This window comes from Numida meleagris, chromosome 4 (assembly GCF_002078875.1).
Source record: "Numida meleagris isolate 19003 breed g44 Domestic line chromosome 4, NumMel1.0, whole genome shotgun sequence".
NCBI lineage: Eukaryota > Metazoa > Chordata > Aves > Galliformes > Numididae > Numida > Numida meleagris.
The window spans coordinates 34,068,195-34,084,314 of record NC_034412.1 but is presented as its reverse complement, the minus strand read 5'-3'; the positions used below and the strand labels follow the sequence as shown (position 1 = coordinate 34,084,314).

Sequence of the window (16,120 nt, the reverse complement as noted above, 5' to 3'; positions counted from 1 at the left end):
GGATCCACTTCTAGTCCCAGACTTGGTCAACAGTTTATGCCTAAGGGATCATATGTGCACAATCACTCTAAAGCGTGATTTTGGCAAAGCTAACAAAGCTTACAGTGAATCTAAGATATAATCTTAATGAAGCTAGCTAAGCTTAAAAGAAACTATTAGTCACTTACCAAGATCTGCATTGTTGTCAAGGTGTAAGGGATCTCTGCATGACCTCAAGAGGCATCCCTACTTGATGTGAGACTCTGTCTTGCAACCCTGCAGCTGTGCAGGAGAGCTCAAGGAGCTCTTGGGCTGCTCACTATTTATGGAGTAAGATAAGTTGGTTCACAGTCATACTTTGTTTTTACATGCCTTAGCTATTGAACCAGGTGTCTGCTATGAGTTCTTTCATCCTCCCTGTTTGAGACAGATTTGTGATCATTAATCTGTTTTAGTGAGAGTGCTATCAGTACTGTTGCTCATTGTCTTCCTGTGCAAGGCTGGGCTGGAGGAGGAAGTTAGGAGAAAAAAAGAAGGTGGGGGAGAGAACACCTTCACAATGAGGCTGGCTCAGAGCTGGTTGGTCAAATCCTCCTCAAATGAGCAATGCTGAAATAGCCTGAGGGGCAAACAGGACAATAAAATAGCACTGAGATAAGCTGTTTGTTTGCTTGATACAGGTTTAATGAGCTGTCCGGAGTCATGGTGGATGCTGAGATCAAAGAATGAGTGAGACTTTGTTCACTGAGATTCATTCTTTGCCCTGGAAAGGGGCATAGAAAAGTATGGAAAAATAAGAGAAATTTCTGAATGGCTCCTACTTCAGCTCAGAATCTATAGAGTGTACTTAGAGTGAGAGAAAAGGTGAGAAATAAAAAAGGAAAGTGAAAGTAAAGGAACAACAAATGGCAAAATAACCCAGGCATACCAAACTTGTTACTATGGTGTATGAGGATGTGTCTTCAAATCTGTGTGGTTTTCAGAAAGCCAAATTGGGATACTGTACTTTCCCTGGTTTCTCTGAAGGAATTTGATAAACTGAAGTTAATTATTAGTAAATAATATATTCTAATGATTAGCTTGATCTCTCTGCTTAGACTCTATTCCTGTCAAATAAAGAATTATTCCAATTTTTTTAAATTAAACGTAAAAAAGTCTGCATTATGTAACCTAGACAAAAACTGATACAGGAGAAGGCCAGGATTCCTCCAGCTTAAGTTTCTGTGATACTTCAACAAGTATTCATGTGATTTACAGTACAGCATTGCTCAGTACCTTCTTCTAGTCCTACCTGCATGGACAGTACCTCTGAGGAGTATATTGTGAATGTGGAAAAGAGGAACTCCACTTGCAAAGAAGAAACAGAAGCTGACCTCAGCACTAAGATGCTCTTCTCTATTGAAATGTAGGAATAATATATGGAGCAGCACTAGTACAAACTGCTGAACTGCCTTGGCAACACTCCAAACGACTGCTCTTTCTGATGGAGTTTTTAATACTTCAAGAAGACATAGTGTGCACATTTAGATGCCAATAAAACAATTCCCTGTAGGATCCATAGGCCACATTTCATTGCTAAATTATGATGCCAGTGTGAATGATGGACCACCAATCGCCGGTGAAGCATTTCTGCACACCCATGTTGAGTAGTGCTTTTGCTTTTCTCTGTTTAATCCCTCCCTTTGGTAAACTCTGTTACTGCTTCCGCACTTGACTGAGAAGATTTTGTCCATCTCTAAATGCACATGTTGTGCCATTGCTGTTGAGCTTTAAGAAGTGCTAAGTACCTGGCAATTTGTTGTCTGGAGCCTGACCTTGTTGTGTTCATGAGCTGCAAGATGCTGTGACCAGGACTTGGTTGGTCTCCAGACAAAAAGCTATTTTAAATGAACCAAAGGAGAAATCCACAGATGCAATTCTATTGCTGCATCTGGCAATTGAGAGGGGAATGAGAAGGGAACTAAAAATCCCATTACAATTATTCTTGGGTGCTTGGGTAAGAGTTTTCTGTTTCAGAAAAATCAAATGACTTTGAATCTGTGCTCCACGTAGTCTAAGTTGTATGCAGCAGGAGGGAAATGAGCTCATTAAACTTGACAGGAAGAAAGGGTGACCTTCTTTTGGGGTGAGTTTAAGGAATTGGAGTTCAGATTAGGAAAAGTGATCTGAATGACTTCCCTATGGAGTGGTCAGTACATGGAAATTTTGCTCAAGTTTTCAAAAACTCCCCTTTCCAGGATTTTGTATAGATTATTTTAGTAACAGGATCCTGCGGCTGAATTTCGTTGTCACACCTGTGATTTGGGTCAAGTATCATTAACTCATTAAAAGGATTTCATAGAAAGATTTGACTTATCGTGGGAGAATGTGATTCGCATGAAGTACAGGACGTGGCCAAACAGAGGAGTAAGGTAAGTGCCCCAACATCCTGTTTCTTGTCTATATAATACTGGATAAATTGTATGAAAAAATGCAGTAAAAGCAAGTAGGAATTAGTTAAACAGCCAAGTCTCAATGTGATAATCTAAGCAACTGTTACGTGATTTCTTCACATTATAAGCTTTTTACCTAGTGTGAAGAATTCGCATCAAGAAAATGGAGAAATGAACTAGGAAAGAAAACCTTCTCTGTCTGTGATGATCACCTATGTTTATTTTTTAGGAATCCTAATTTTTCAGAAGCATCAATTAATTTTGTTGACACGCTCAGCCTAGGTTAAGACAGCTCAAGTAAAATCTCAGCTCCCTGAAGCCAATAATAAACTTGTATTTGTGTGAGGAATCTCTGCATTTTTGACAGAAATTTACCACAAAGTCTTGATTCTTGAAAGCCATGGGATGTTTCAGTGTGCGCATCCAAAATTGAGGAAGGATAACATAGTGACTCTGAAAATTGTTGTCTCATTCTGCTGACAAGAAATGCAAACACAGAAAAATTAAGAATAATATTTACGTACAGCATTGCTGAGGTTATAATTGCATAGATTCCAAATATGAAAAATGAGATAATATAAAACACAATCCTTTATCCATGTATGTAGGGCTTCAGTCAAAATTGGCTTTTTTCCATTTGAAGTTTTCTTGCTTGGCACCAGGCATTAATGATTCTTCTCCTTTAAAAAAAAATTCCTTAAAGCGTCCAACTGTTCAGCTGAAATTATCATTGTTGCAGCTGGAAATAAAGCTCTAGTCGTGAAAAATACAGGAAGGATTTCTGAAAACCTTTTTTTTTTTCTTTTCTAGCTGAAAATTCATAGGCAGATATCAGCTAATTGAATCATAGAATCGTTTGAGTTGGAAGGGACCTTTAAAGGTCATCTAGCCCAACTGCCTTGCAGTGAACGGGGGCACCTACAGCTACACCAGGTTGCTCAGAGCCTGGTCCAGCCTGACCTTGAATGTCTCCAAGGATGGGACATCCACAACCTCTCTGGCCAACCCTTATAGTAAAAAAACCCTCTTACATCCATTCAAAATCTCCCCTCTTTTTGTTTGAAACCATTTCCCCTTGTTCTATCACAGCAGACCCCGCTAAAGAATGTCCCTGTCTTTCTTACAGCCCCCACTTCGATACTGAAAGGCTGCTATCAGGTCTCCCTGAGCCTTCTCTTCTCCAGGCTGAAGAGCCCCCAGCTGGATACTTCTGAATCTTTCAGAAGTATTTGCTTTCTAAACTGCAGTCATTGTCTGTAGACTTCTTGGAAGCAGATTTTTATTTGCTGACTGCATTGGCATTTTGTTGGAAGTCTTTTACTGAAAATTCATGAAATAACATTTGAATTGCTTTTGGATTTCTTCTAGATTTTTGTTTGATTTTTAAAGCCTATGAAGTGGGGAACTATTTCATTCCTTCTTTTTTTTGTTTTTCTTCTAAGTATCTTCTTTGTATCCAGCACAAAGCGGAATGCAAAATAATTGAGTAATTTGTGAGACTGACTACAAAATAACATCCCCCAGCATTCTCTGTAATTCACTTTTTAACTAAAACTTTGGCTTGCAGTGGAGATAGTAGCATCTTCTCACAGTTCCAGGTTTTCTTTATAACATTAAAACCCATCCTGATCTCCTGAGTTTTTGGTGCATGATGATGCTTTTCTCACTTAATTCCCAGTAACACCTGAGCTTTTAAATTGCTTACACATATATATATATATTTTCCCAGAGCTAGTTAGACTATCTCTTAACATAACAAAAGGAACAGAAAATCCCCAGACACAACTTTTCACCGCTAGATTTTCTACATGAAACAAAGACTTGCAGGTATTTTGTCCTCCTTTGACATTTGATACCAGACTGCCGCTTTCCTACAGGGCTGCTTTCTGAGGCTCACAAGCAGTTTGGGATTATGCAGAGAAGATTCAGCCCAGTTTTCTAAACAACTTTTTCATGCCGTGCCACCCACACAGAGAAGTTTGGGGTTTTCCTTGCCTCGCCATACTTCCTTTTATTCTGTGTCTCCAATGGCTGTGGCAATGTGTAGCCTGGAGGCTTGACTTGTGACTCTGGAGTTGCTTGATGCAATGAGCTGATATCCAAATGCCTGGAAGAATTATCAAGACATGCTTGCTACACCACAAAATCAAGGAGTTTATGTGGGCTTGAGAATTTGAAACTCAAGTCCAGACTTGAATTTTAGGCTGTGTGTTTGTGTTTGGTAGCATTTCTCAGGGGAAATATCCACACTGTAGCTTCTTCAGAGTCGATGTTTAGCAGTGTCCAGGCATTTGGCACAAGCCCTGCTAGTACCAACTCTGCATCAGTGCTTTTCAGCCTGTGAAACACTGTCCCGGGGCTGATGGTGCGATTCAGAAGGAAACTACCTCACAGTAACGATCTTGTTATGTTTGAAAGTGTTTGCTCGGGAGAAAATGTCTGGGGAGTGAGGGGAAAAAAAGCAAAGAGAAACAATAAAAACCCGTGCACAGTGCCAGGTGCCAAGGGGGGGTGAAGGTTTATTTTCAGAGCATCGCCTTTAGAAACATTGCTTCCAATAATTTCATCAGTCTAAAGAAAATTGTACCTTTTATCTTTTTGTTCTGTTTCCAGTGCAGGTTTTTATGGAAGAAGAGGGCTGTTCTGAGCATCAGGCAGGTTAAGCCCCATGCCTTCGGAAGAGCTCTCTAAAAAAGACTGAGCATTGTGCTATGGTTGCACAGCCCGTGCTCTGTGATGGGTGCAGCTGGGCTGCAGGTGGTGGGAACAGGTTTGGAACGTGCAGCATATTGTGGGGCAGCAATGGGCATTCTCAGCAGAGGATTCTCATGAAATTTCCAGAAAACCACAAACCACACCCGAGCACCAAATAAGCATTGTCTGTTCTGATAGTTTGAAGTAAGCTTTGAATGCAGAGATTTGTTTGATATTAATGGATAGCATCGAGAAATGGTGTACGCAGCAGTGCCCACTGGGAAAGCTGCAAATAGCGTGATCACATGCAAGCTGCCAGTAGTTCAGAAAAAGCATTTTCTGCATCTGTTCCTCCTTGATTCACACTTCAGACAGTTTGGTGGGATTTCTACATAGTCTTAAGCTGTGCGTGCCCACTATCCTCCCCTGACAGAAGCAGCGAGCACCCTTTTCCCTGCGTGGGGGAGTGTTACTAGCGATGTCCAAAGGGCAAATGTAGATTCAGAACATTTTTGCATTCTTCTGGCTAGGGATCAAATGAAATCAGAAAGCCATTTGACTGCCCAGCGCTTGTACTGATGCAGATGACTGGGTGGCGGGGAGCTGCCTGGGGATCGGCTGGGAGCCTGCTGATCTTTGATGTGATCCTGGAGCCATCTTCCTACTGAAATAGAGGGTAAGCATTAGGTAAGAACGATTGTATTACACTATTTGATGTTTCAAGATGTCACGTGAATCTACCATAAACAGCCTTCGGAAATGAGAATAAAGATCATCAGCCCACCCCAGTTCTGTGGTTAATGCTTTTCCCTGATTTGATCTGGCTACTTACTTCAGGCATTAATAATCTTATTGAGAGGCTGCCTAACAAATGTACACCAAGGAAAAACAGTTCTGCGTAGCATGACACCTCCTCGTGGCTTCATGTGTGACCAGTGCTGTGAGAGCTCGGTTTGGACCCAGCAGTGCTGCATGAGGGGCAAGCGCGTCCCGAGGTCAGGTGTGAGCGGTGCTGGGTCAGGCAGGGCAGGATGTGCTCAGAAAACAGGCAGGCAGTGCCAGTGTGTAGTCAAAAGCCAAAATCCCTTCTGTTTTCACCTGCATGCATTTAAACCACATAAGCTTTTAGCATGCCTTGTTTCACCTCAGTGCAAATTATTACAGGTGAGTTATAACTGGAAATGCGAGGCTTTAAAATAAGTGTAATTTTACAGCTGCAGTGTTTTAGTACTCCAGCATCTCCTGTTTCCCAAATAAATGTGAAAGCGCAGTTGTGCTCGGAGTTCAGTGCCTGTTTTTCAAACAATAAAATGCTGCTTTACTGCTATCTTTCCCCACCCCGATGCTGGGTCCCAATTAAACAGCAACCCCAGGAATCACTTCTCTGTGCACTGATCTGATCTGAAGCCACGAGCAGCTGCAGAAGTTAAGCTGGGCAGGATTTTTCCCTTTGGCACATATTGCGTGCCCCTTAATTAGCTGACAAGCGCTTGAAGGCTAGTGATTTTCATTCTGCTTTAGGAGAGGGTTCTTCTTTTTAAGACTTTCATTTCTCAGGTTGGCATTTGAGGAACCAGGTGGCGAAACAGAAGTTTGCAGGGTCCAGCAGCCTGACTGCCCTGAGGGGCTCTGTGAGAGGGAACACTTGGTTTTCTTAGTGGCTGGAGACCCCTGGAGCTCTCCTCCTGCCAGAGCACGGCATCTGCAGACAGGGATGGTGTTTCTGAAGGGGAAGTGTCACTGTCGAGTTGTTACCAACATCCCAGAAACAGCGCCTGTGTGAAAATTACTGTACTGGGGAAATAACCTAGATTTTCACGAGTCTGATTTGGGTGCGTTGCCAGGCAACACGGGCTAACAGGGGTTGTTTTGTGTTCTTTAGGTAGGTGCTGGCAGTCCCCATAAGCTCGCAGGTAGGCAGGGGCTGACCCACTGTAGCAGGACGAGGAGTTCAGCCCCGCGCGCTGAACTTTCACTAGGATAGCTGAGAGAAAAAGCAGCTGGATCAGACCCAGAGCTGACGTATCCTGTTTGATTTCTTTTCCCCTCGCGCTCTGACATGCTTTGTGTTTCAGCAGGCTTTTGTTTCTGTGTACAAGTTGCTGTAAAAACTGGGGAGCGTGTCTGGGGGTGCCGCCGGCGATGTGCTGAGCTCGATGGGCTGGGTTTCCTGCGAAGGCTTTGTTCCTCCTACCACACTCAGGTCAGTTGTGCAACATGCCCCTACGCTTTGAGAAGAAAAAAAAAAAAAGTGCTGAGTAATGCCAGAGGTTTCTCAAATGGCTGATGCAAACCTGGAGAGTTTGCATCATCATTCAGCTGGAGTAACTTGGTACGACAAGAGCTTAAATACAGGTCCACGCGGAAGCTGAGCTGGTTCCCAGCGATAGGGCAGTGCCCGTGGGCAGGGTGAGGGTGCAGGTGCTGTGAGCACTGGCAGGCAGCAGGGCAGAGCGGAGCTCTACCTGCACGTTGGAGCAACCCCGCTGATAAGAGACGGTGGAGGAAGAGGCTGAGAGAGGAAAAAGCCTTGAGTTGCTGCTGGGAACTTTTTGGCTGCGCTTGCCGTTGGCGCGCTGGTGGCACGGTAGCATGGTGAGGAAACCTGCTGTCGTGACGGTGTCTAATGGGAGCTACTTGCAGGGGCAGCCCAACGGCAGGTTGCCCTCCATGGACAGCGGGCAGCCGCAGGAGAAGGTGGTGCTGAAAAAGAAAGTCACGCTGCTGAGGGGGATCTCCATCATCATCGGCACTATCATTGGGGCTGGCATCTTCATCTCACCCAAGGGGATCCTGAAGAACACGGGCAGTGTGGGCATGTCCTTGATGGTCTGGACAGCATGTGGCATCCTTTCGCTCTTCGGTAAGTCTGCTCAATGTTTCCAGTTGGTCTGGAGGGGGCAGCCGGTGGATTATTCCTATTTTTTCTCTGATTTTCCATTGGATATCCAGGCTCAGCATGGAGCCTGTGGACCAATGGGGCTGCGGAAGGCTTTTGCTCTGCAACAAGCTGTGTGCAAGGCACAGCAGTCCACAATCCCTGTCACCCAGCACCGTGTCAATGCAGATTGTGAATGCAGGTTGTTTCTCATGGGTCCCTAAAGAAAAAGCAAGTGCCCGCTTTCTGCCGTTAGCCGTGCTGTACATAGTATGCTGTTCTTCTGGCTGTAAGAAGTAGCTCAGAGCTTGCTTGTGAGGCCCCTGGCAGCTGATGTGCAGGGCAAAGTGTTGAGGCAGCTTTGCTTGGTTCCCTGAAGGCTCGGTCAAGGTCTCAGGGAATAACTCCCTCGGGGTATAATCTCTGTCGGTATGAGAGGGAGCAGAGCAGTAATGCCAGCAGCCCCTCTTCCCCTGTCTCGTGTTACTGCTTTTCACTTTATTCCCCGCTCACAACGTGCCTTGAAAAGTTTGGTTTGCAAGGATGAATGCAGCAGAAACAAATGCGTAAAATGAGTTTTATTTCTGGCCTGCCCGTTGTGGCAGTTTCTACTCATTTTGCTGTGTTTCTTTTTAACAATATTACATTCTGAAGAATGCTGGGTGGTTTGTTCTGTACACAAAGCCCCATTCAAAGCGGAAAACCCCACCCTGACTCCTGGGGGACAGAGGGTCCATTGACCTCCTTAATGAGTTAATCTCAAAGAAGCGGAGGAACTAACATGAGTCTTGGCTTTATTTAAAACAGAGATGACTTGTTTTCTGGCACGAGGTAGGGAGGACAAATAGGGGCTAACACGTGTCTGTCTAATAGGTGGAATGTGCAAATGCCACCCTGTGTAACTTGGCTCCGAGCTTTAAAGCAGCATTGAGTATTTGGAGGCTAAGTCCACCCAAGCCAAACAGACGATGCAAGAAAGGACCCATTCTGGTCAAATGTTAATTGTACTGGCACAATGTGCAACGTATTCTTTTGTCCAAACGTTCAAGTCCAGCCTGTAACCAAAATTCCCCTGTAAAGAAACACCTCAAATACAATTTGTAACCCTGTGGTAAGACCCTGGTCTTTAGATGTAGTCAAAACAGAATTTGCTTAAGCATCACCTATGGAGCTTTAACTTCAATAGTAGTAATTTTCTGGCTGTGAAGTAAAGTCTGTGGAAAAAATCAGATGGCTTTTCCTGGGCATTTTCCTGATCTCACCATGTAGGGATCTGTCTAATTTGGTCCAGTAAAAGATATTACCTCTTCCCTCTAAATGGACCCGCTACAGTTGTTATTTCATAATATTTTTGTCGTTAATGTTTTAAATTTCCTACAAGGCTTAATTACAGTAAGACCTCATACAAAGGTCACCTAGGCTCTTGCCGAGGCTGTCTGTGTAACGTGTATCAAAGCACGGTTTGGCTTCATTCCGAACTACGCCAGAGCAGGATGGCAAGAGAAAGTCTGTCAACAGATTTTTATTTTTTTTAATGTGGCCCTAAGAATTTCTTTAAGTACATTTCCAGGAAAGCTAAAGATGATTGGATAAAACCTGTCGTGTTTTTGCAAATCCCCAAACAAAGCAAAAGAATGAGGATGTAATGTGTTGTAAAGTCTTATGGCTTCGATGGGCTTGCTACATGTCAGGTGGTTTCGATAACTGTAGTTTTCACCTTAACATGTAGCAGCATAAAAGCAGGTGGGGAACAGACTTCATGTATGTTGTTGATCTGTGTAATGCTCTGTGTAATGCAGTGCTCACAAACTGGTTTTCTTGTGGCTCCTCCAAAAAGGGCTTCCTGGATTAAGCAGACTGAGTGCTCTTTTTGCCCATGGAAGTAAGAATCCCCCGGTTGTGAGGCTGTGTGACAGCTGTCACGCAGCGCTAGCAGGTGGTTCATGCAGGCCTTCATGGTCACAGTGTGCTGTTGCCACTCTGTAATGCCTGAGGTGATGCATCATGCTGACAGCAGCCTTGGGGTTCTCCCTGGGAGCTGCTCTTTGCTGGGAAAGCCAATACTGCCCCAGTGCTGATAAGCCAGAGCCGAGCCATTCCCTGAGTTTGGCGTGCAAGACATTGGGGGTACTAGTGACGAAAATCCTCCATCTGTGGTTTCTGCTTCCAGATGTGAGCCAGTCGCTTGCTCTCCCTATGGCTGAGGAGGGGGGGAATGCCATTTTCAGGCTTTCCTCCAAGGATGAGGTGGGTTTTCCGAGGCTGGATGGCGCCGTGCAATATTTGCTCTCAATTGTGTGTCAGAGGGCTTTGCACTGCTGGCATGATGCAGCACTTTGTGCCACACCAGTGTGGGTGAGTAAGGAAGCACCTTGCTCATAAACGGTTTGTGCTGTGACTTACATGCAAGATGTAACCAGGTACCTGTGCAGCTTGGCCAACTGCAAGTCCGCCTGAACGATACAAAACTTCTAACACTTATTGAAAAAAAAGAAAAAAATAGGATTAGAATGTATCAGAAGTTGTGTTACCACAGCAGCTCGGTTGTTCACCTGATAGATGTTGGGAAAGGTGTTTCTGGGTATCTCTTGTGATGCTTCAGGTTCATTGTCACAGGTGCCCTCTGCTATGCTGAGCTGGGAACGTGCATTAAGAAATCTGGCGGTCACTACACGTATATCCTGGAGGCCTTTGGCCCGCTGCCTGCTTTTGTGAGAGTCTGGGTGGAACTGCTCGTTATTCGGTAAGTGTGTTCCTTCTCTGGTGGCATGGCACTTCTCAGTCACGACGAAAACTTTCCAGTATGTGAAGTGCCAAAGAAATCAAAGGTATCTTGATCTATCAGCTAAGTTTTTTTAGTGTGGCTGCTCCAGACAATTTAACAGTGCTATTTTGCTTCTCAGTGTTGAAACATTCAAAAAGACATATGTCTTTCCCCATATGTATGTATTGGGAAAAAAAAAGATTCTACAAAAGCTGCCTGTCACACAAATTCAGCGACTTGTTTTTATTTTGTTAAGCTTACAACATCCGTTAATGTTAATACCCGTGCCTACGTGAAGTATAGTGGAAGAGGAAAGTCATATTTACATTTCCTAAGCCTAGGTGCTGGCTTTTGGAGTGGTCTCTGTTGTGTTTGGATACAGGAATAACACTTGGCACAGATGTCACCCAGAAGATTTCAGGTCTGGGGGCACTCCGTCTTCTCTAGGTGTCAATTCTGGTCCCCATCTTTCGTTTTCATGGTGTGTTGGAGAAGCTACTACAGAAAACTGGCCAAATAAAGCAACATTAAGTCCTTACTTACCTAAAATGCCCGAAGTACTGATGTGGTGCATAAGCTTGTGGTTGATACAGCCCTTGGCATTATATAGGGAAATTACAACACAAGGATGCAGCATCACTAGATTGTAGCAAATAAACTTTCATAATGTAAATGAATCTTTTTGTCAAAGTAAAATGTGGCCTTTTTTTTTTAAAATTATTATTATTTTACAGTATTACTGGAGCTGGAGAGCTTGTTGCATGTAGAATAGGGCAGTTCATTTGTGTGAAATAAACTCAGGAATGCTCTGTTCCTGCCCTAGGCCAATCAGCACTCCTTTGCCTTCTCTTCTGATACAAGCAAATGAGTCATGGATGCACAAGCCTCATCACAAATCGCAGCCATGTTTACATAATATTGACGAGTTCTAGCATAGACCGTTGAGTTTAAAAGCACCAACAGTGCTGACTCATTATGAAACCGTAAATCCTTATCTCATTTCCAGAGGAAATGATTGTGCATGTCAGATGGCCCCTTGCATCCTCCCCACCCATACGTAACCTTTAAATAAACTCCATCAAATGTGATGAATGAGTGGATGCCTTAATCATATTAAGTGCTTTCTGAAAAGAAAACCAGAAAGAGGAAGCGGAGTTACAGTTTTCATCGAGGGAGACAGTGGTGTGAAAGTTGTTATACCCTTGCACAATAGAGAATCATGGAAGGAGAGTCATGTGAGAAATCCCCTTGTTAACCTGCACTCGAGTAGGAGGGGAGATGCTGTTAGCCTAGGCATGAGTACCCACAAGAAACCAGACCTTCTAAATTCCTCTCCTCGATTATTTTTTCTTTTTTTTTGTACACACGTCGGTGTCCCAGGAGTGTCATCAAAACACTCTTAGTCACTGCACTCTGCCCCACACCCAGTAAATAATCATCTTGCATGGGAAAGAACATCGGTGGGTTCTTTAATCATCCAACCCAAGAGGCAGCGAGGGAGACGGACTTGTTGTAACTTGTGATCAGCTCGGCACTGCTGAAACTCTGGGCACAGTCTTAGGGCTGACTCCGGAATGGCAAACTAGTTGGCTGTGGCTACCAAAGGGGCTGAGCCTTGGTGTGCAGCAACGGTGTTGTTGGGGGGCCAAGCTGCACGCACACGTCTCACTTCAGCCTTTTTTCCCTCTGAACGATTGCGGAGTTTTCACACCCACAACCAAAATAAACATTTCCTGTTCTCGTATATGCTTACAGCCACTATTTTATGGTCTAGGACACACTTAGCTCTGCCCACATACTGAGTAAACTGTGCCAGCATCACCTGTTGTTTAGAAGCGCCGTGCACTGTGCTGTTCCTCATCCAGTCCAGGTGGGAACGTTTTTTCCCTCCGAAGTCAGGTCCTGGGTGTACTATGTCCCTAAAAACAGAAGAAAAAAGGCGGGTTTTCAGACAAGTGAGGATGACTGAAGGTGTTGTCTGCAGCACTTGGATCTGCTGGTCGCTCCCTGCAGGTTGGGTAGGAGCGCACTGCTGAAGAGGTGACTCACGCGCCTGCGGCGTGTGCTGCTGGCCCTCTGCCTGCCCCTGCCCTCTGTCTTTCTTTTTAGGTTTTTTCTTCTCTCCTTGCCCTTAAATGAAAGCTGCTAATTTGCTTTGTGTGCATTTGTGAGCACACAGCTGCTAGGAGCCTGCTGATCTTTATGATTGCAGTCAAAAGGAAAATGTCCCATTCCCTCAGTCTCAGCTGGCCAAGCACACTGCCAGCAGTGACTCTCCAAATGTGGGAAGATGGGAAACTTAGCTATTTATTAAAGTATAATCTTAGGAGCTCTGTTTTTAAAAGTGAATGGTGTGGAGCTAGATTTTCCTTAAAATGGGAGGGAAAAATCCAGGTTCTGGAGGAAGGAGCTGAGACTGAGGAGACAAGCCAGGGAAAACTCCAGAGATCTGCTCTTCTGCCTGATCTAGGCCAGTTCAAACTGGGCAGATGTGGAGTGTTAGAGCTGGAGGCCTATGTCAGTTAGATAGGTAAAGGCAGCAAATGGTTGGGTAAAACAAGTGCCCAGGCCACCAAGTCTGCCTTCACTTGATGTACAAACTTTCTTAGGAAGATGCTTCAGGTCTTTGCTCCCTGCAGTTTTATCCAACGCAGTGCGTGATGTTTTGGTTGGGTCATGGTGCTTTTTGGTTCAAAGGCAAAACTCTCTGGTGGAAAATCCCTTTAACATTTCAATGAAGAATAACAACCTCTCTGCAGAATTTTTACACTGTTCTTAGCAACTGTATTTTAGTTAAAATTCAACTGGGAGAGGTGTATTCTGTACTTAAGGCATTGTTTTATTAAATGCTGTAGATTTTTCATAACAAATTTGCAGGGACTGTTGTTTCACTCAAAAAACCTTTGAGGCCCCTTTCTCCTTGCTGTGTGTAGCAGTATGATGGAGCTCAGATCCTGCGAGCTGTCCAGTGGAAGGTAACATGCATCAGTGCAAAGGCTTCTGGCAAATATTTAGCTTGCCTCTAAAAGAGAGGCTGTAGAGATATCATTTCAGATTGGGAAGTGCAACAGGCACGCCTGCCTTTCCTTATGTTCCTCTGCTGCACAGAAGGGGCTTTCCGTGCTTTGAGGATTCTCCCTGTCACAGTGCTGGAAAGTTGTTTGTCAGTAAAAGTAACACACATTTTAAATAGTGTTTGCATTTGAGGAGATGTCATTTTCGTTTGTCTTTTACATTGTCTCAGATTTTAGTAACAGACTCGGGTAATTTTACGATTCCTGTTTCAGTAAAGCAGAATTCTCATCTTCGCTGAAATTAATGTGCTTGTCTGTGAGGGGTGAGATGTACCTTGCCATCACAGTTCAATCCTTAACAACTTTTAAACAGAGTTTTGCCCATGTAAATTAAATCTGACCATGTCCTCTGCAAGCATGGGAATGAAAATTTACATTGATGCGTCTCCTTTCTGTGTATGGCTGCTTCACACCATGGAAGTGGTAAGAGCCCACCAGGTAAGAATTGTCAGTGGCAGGATCTGAGCAAAGCCAAACAGTTTCTGGTTGTCTGTTATGTTCAGAAATCATGGTACCTGGTGCCATAGTCACCAGCAGGCACCAAAGCTGGGTACACCTTGCAGTTCTGTGATAATGATGTTACAACGTGATCCCAAATGAATACTGTTTACATGTTATTGCAGATTAATTTTGTGATTTTTTTTTCTATCCTTACTTTTCACTCTAGCCCTGCTGCCACAGCGGTGATATCTTTGGCATTTGGACGCTACATTTTGGAACCTTTCTTTATGCAATGCGAAATCCCAGAACTTGCGATTAAACTTATTACGGCGGTTGGCATCAGTAAGTATCCAATTTTAGTTGTCAGGAAGAGTAAAGATGATGTAAATTAAAAAAAAAAAAAAAAAAAGGTAATCAGACGCTGAACAGGTAGTTGTTTGATGTGAATTGTTGCAGAATGAGTGTGCATCTAGTGCCAAGGGCACCGGCGTGATTTTTTCCCTGAGTGTGTGTTTCTGAAGGTATGCAATGGTACAAAGAAGAGCAGACTTTATTAATGGTGGAGAAAATCTATTGCTAAGCCTGATTCTGTTGCCACTTGAATTAATGGCAGAACTCCTATTACTTTTGTGGAAGCAATTTCAGTCCCTGGGAGATGACGAGCCAGTGCCAGAGATACGGAAGAATGATTACTTGATTTTAAGTGCATTGCTCTACCTGTTTTAGGAGGCAAGCACTTGCCAAGTATGATGCCATGAAGAAATGTAGCACTTCTGACTGGAGCACAGGCAACATGAGATCATTATCCTTAGTCCCTCACTGTCCTGCGCAGTGATAAAACTTACTGAGGCACTCACAGCTTGGGAAGCAGGAACCCCAACGGCTTCACGAGCCGGGGGATGTGCAGTTGGCTCGAAATGCGCATATATTACAAATAGCTTCTTCTCCTCTTTCCAACTTTACGATTAGTGTAAAGGGACTGTCTGGAGACACCAGGAACCAAAACCTGCTGATGGAAGGAAGGAGGCTAGCCCTGAGCCAGGGGCTTCTTGGTGTGCCTGGGCGGTGTGTGAGCCTGTGCAAAATGGAAGGCACGGTCCTGATGTGAATGAGACTCAGAGCCATGCAGCAGTAGAGGTTTGTTTCCAGGTTTGTGCAGTGATCATGGATGATGCTCCTCACTCTCTCACACACACACAGACTCAGCTGCGCTGACAGGAGCGTGCAGAGCAGATCGGAGTAATTAGTAACAGACTATTCCTTTCAGTTCGGCCAATGCACGTATCAGAAACAAAAGGGCTGGAAAAAGGAATTAAGACATGCAAAATGATCAAAGGCATGCAGGGGACCACTTTAATTTTGCACAATAATAGGTTCAGATGACTTTTTCTTTCTTTGGGGTAGAGAGTTCAATTGACATGGAAATTTTCGGTCTCCAGGTTACTGGGGCTTTTTGTAGGAGTTCTCTTGATAAGAGCTCACTTCTGCCAGGAGTGTTAAAAAATCAGTGTGTGACCGCATTTCTTTCTGACTTAATTATGCACAAACTATAGGTTTCACAGGAATAATTGAATTAAGGGCTTGAATTTCGAGGTCAATGACTTTTTATGGCGACATCTGTCTAAAATATTTCAGTGAAAGATAAGGATGAAACAGATGTTCAGTAACTTCAAGGTCACTGAGACAGAAGGAATGTTAAGTGAGGACTCCATTAAAAGTGTTTTGTTAAGTGCGTTGCGATTCAAGCACAATAAGTGAACAATTTGAAATAGATTTTTATTGCTTTTAATTTAATTGAAAATCTGTGTGATAAGCCGAGGCTACACAAAGTAATTAAACACAGAAGTAGCATTGCGGG

The 16,120-nt window shown here is 43.9% G+C and overlaps 1 protein-coding gene across 8 annotated transcripts in view; it reads left to right on the top strand.

Annotated features, from left to right (window-relative positions):
- SLC7A11 (solute carrier family 7 member 11) overlaps positions 511-16,120 on the top strand; it is a 63,394-nt gene continuing 47,784 nt past the window's right edge. The window contains exons 1-5 of one of the 8 annotated variants that reach the window (XM_021394188.1): positions 511-5,781; positions 7,184-7,308; positions 7,749-7,968; positions 10,600-10,726; positions 14,489-14,604. In XM_021394188.1, coding sequence (XP_021249863.1) covers positions 7,776-7,968; positions 10,600-10,726; positions 14,489-14,604 — 436 coding nt within the window. In that variant the 5' untranslated portion in view covers positions 511-5,781; positions 7,184-7,308; positions 7,749-7,775. Of the gene's footprint in view, positions 5,793-7,180; positions 7,309-7,377; positions 7,969-10,599; positions 10,727-14,488; positions 14,605-16,120 lie in introns of those variants that run through there. The other 7 variants (XM_021394190.1, XM_021394191.1, XM_021394189.1 and 4 more) reach the window with 7 other exon arrangements.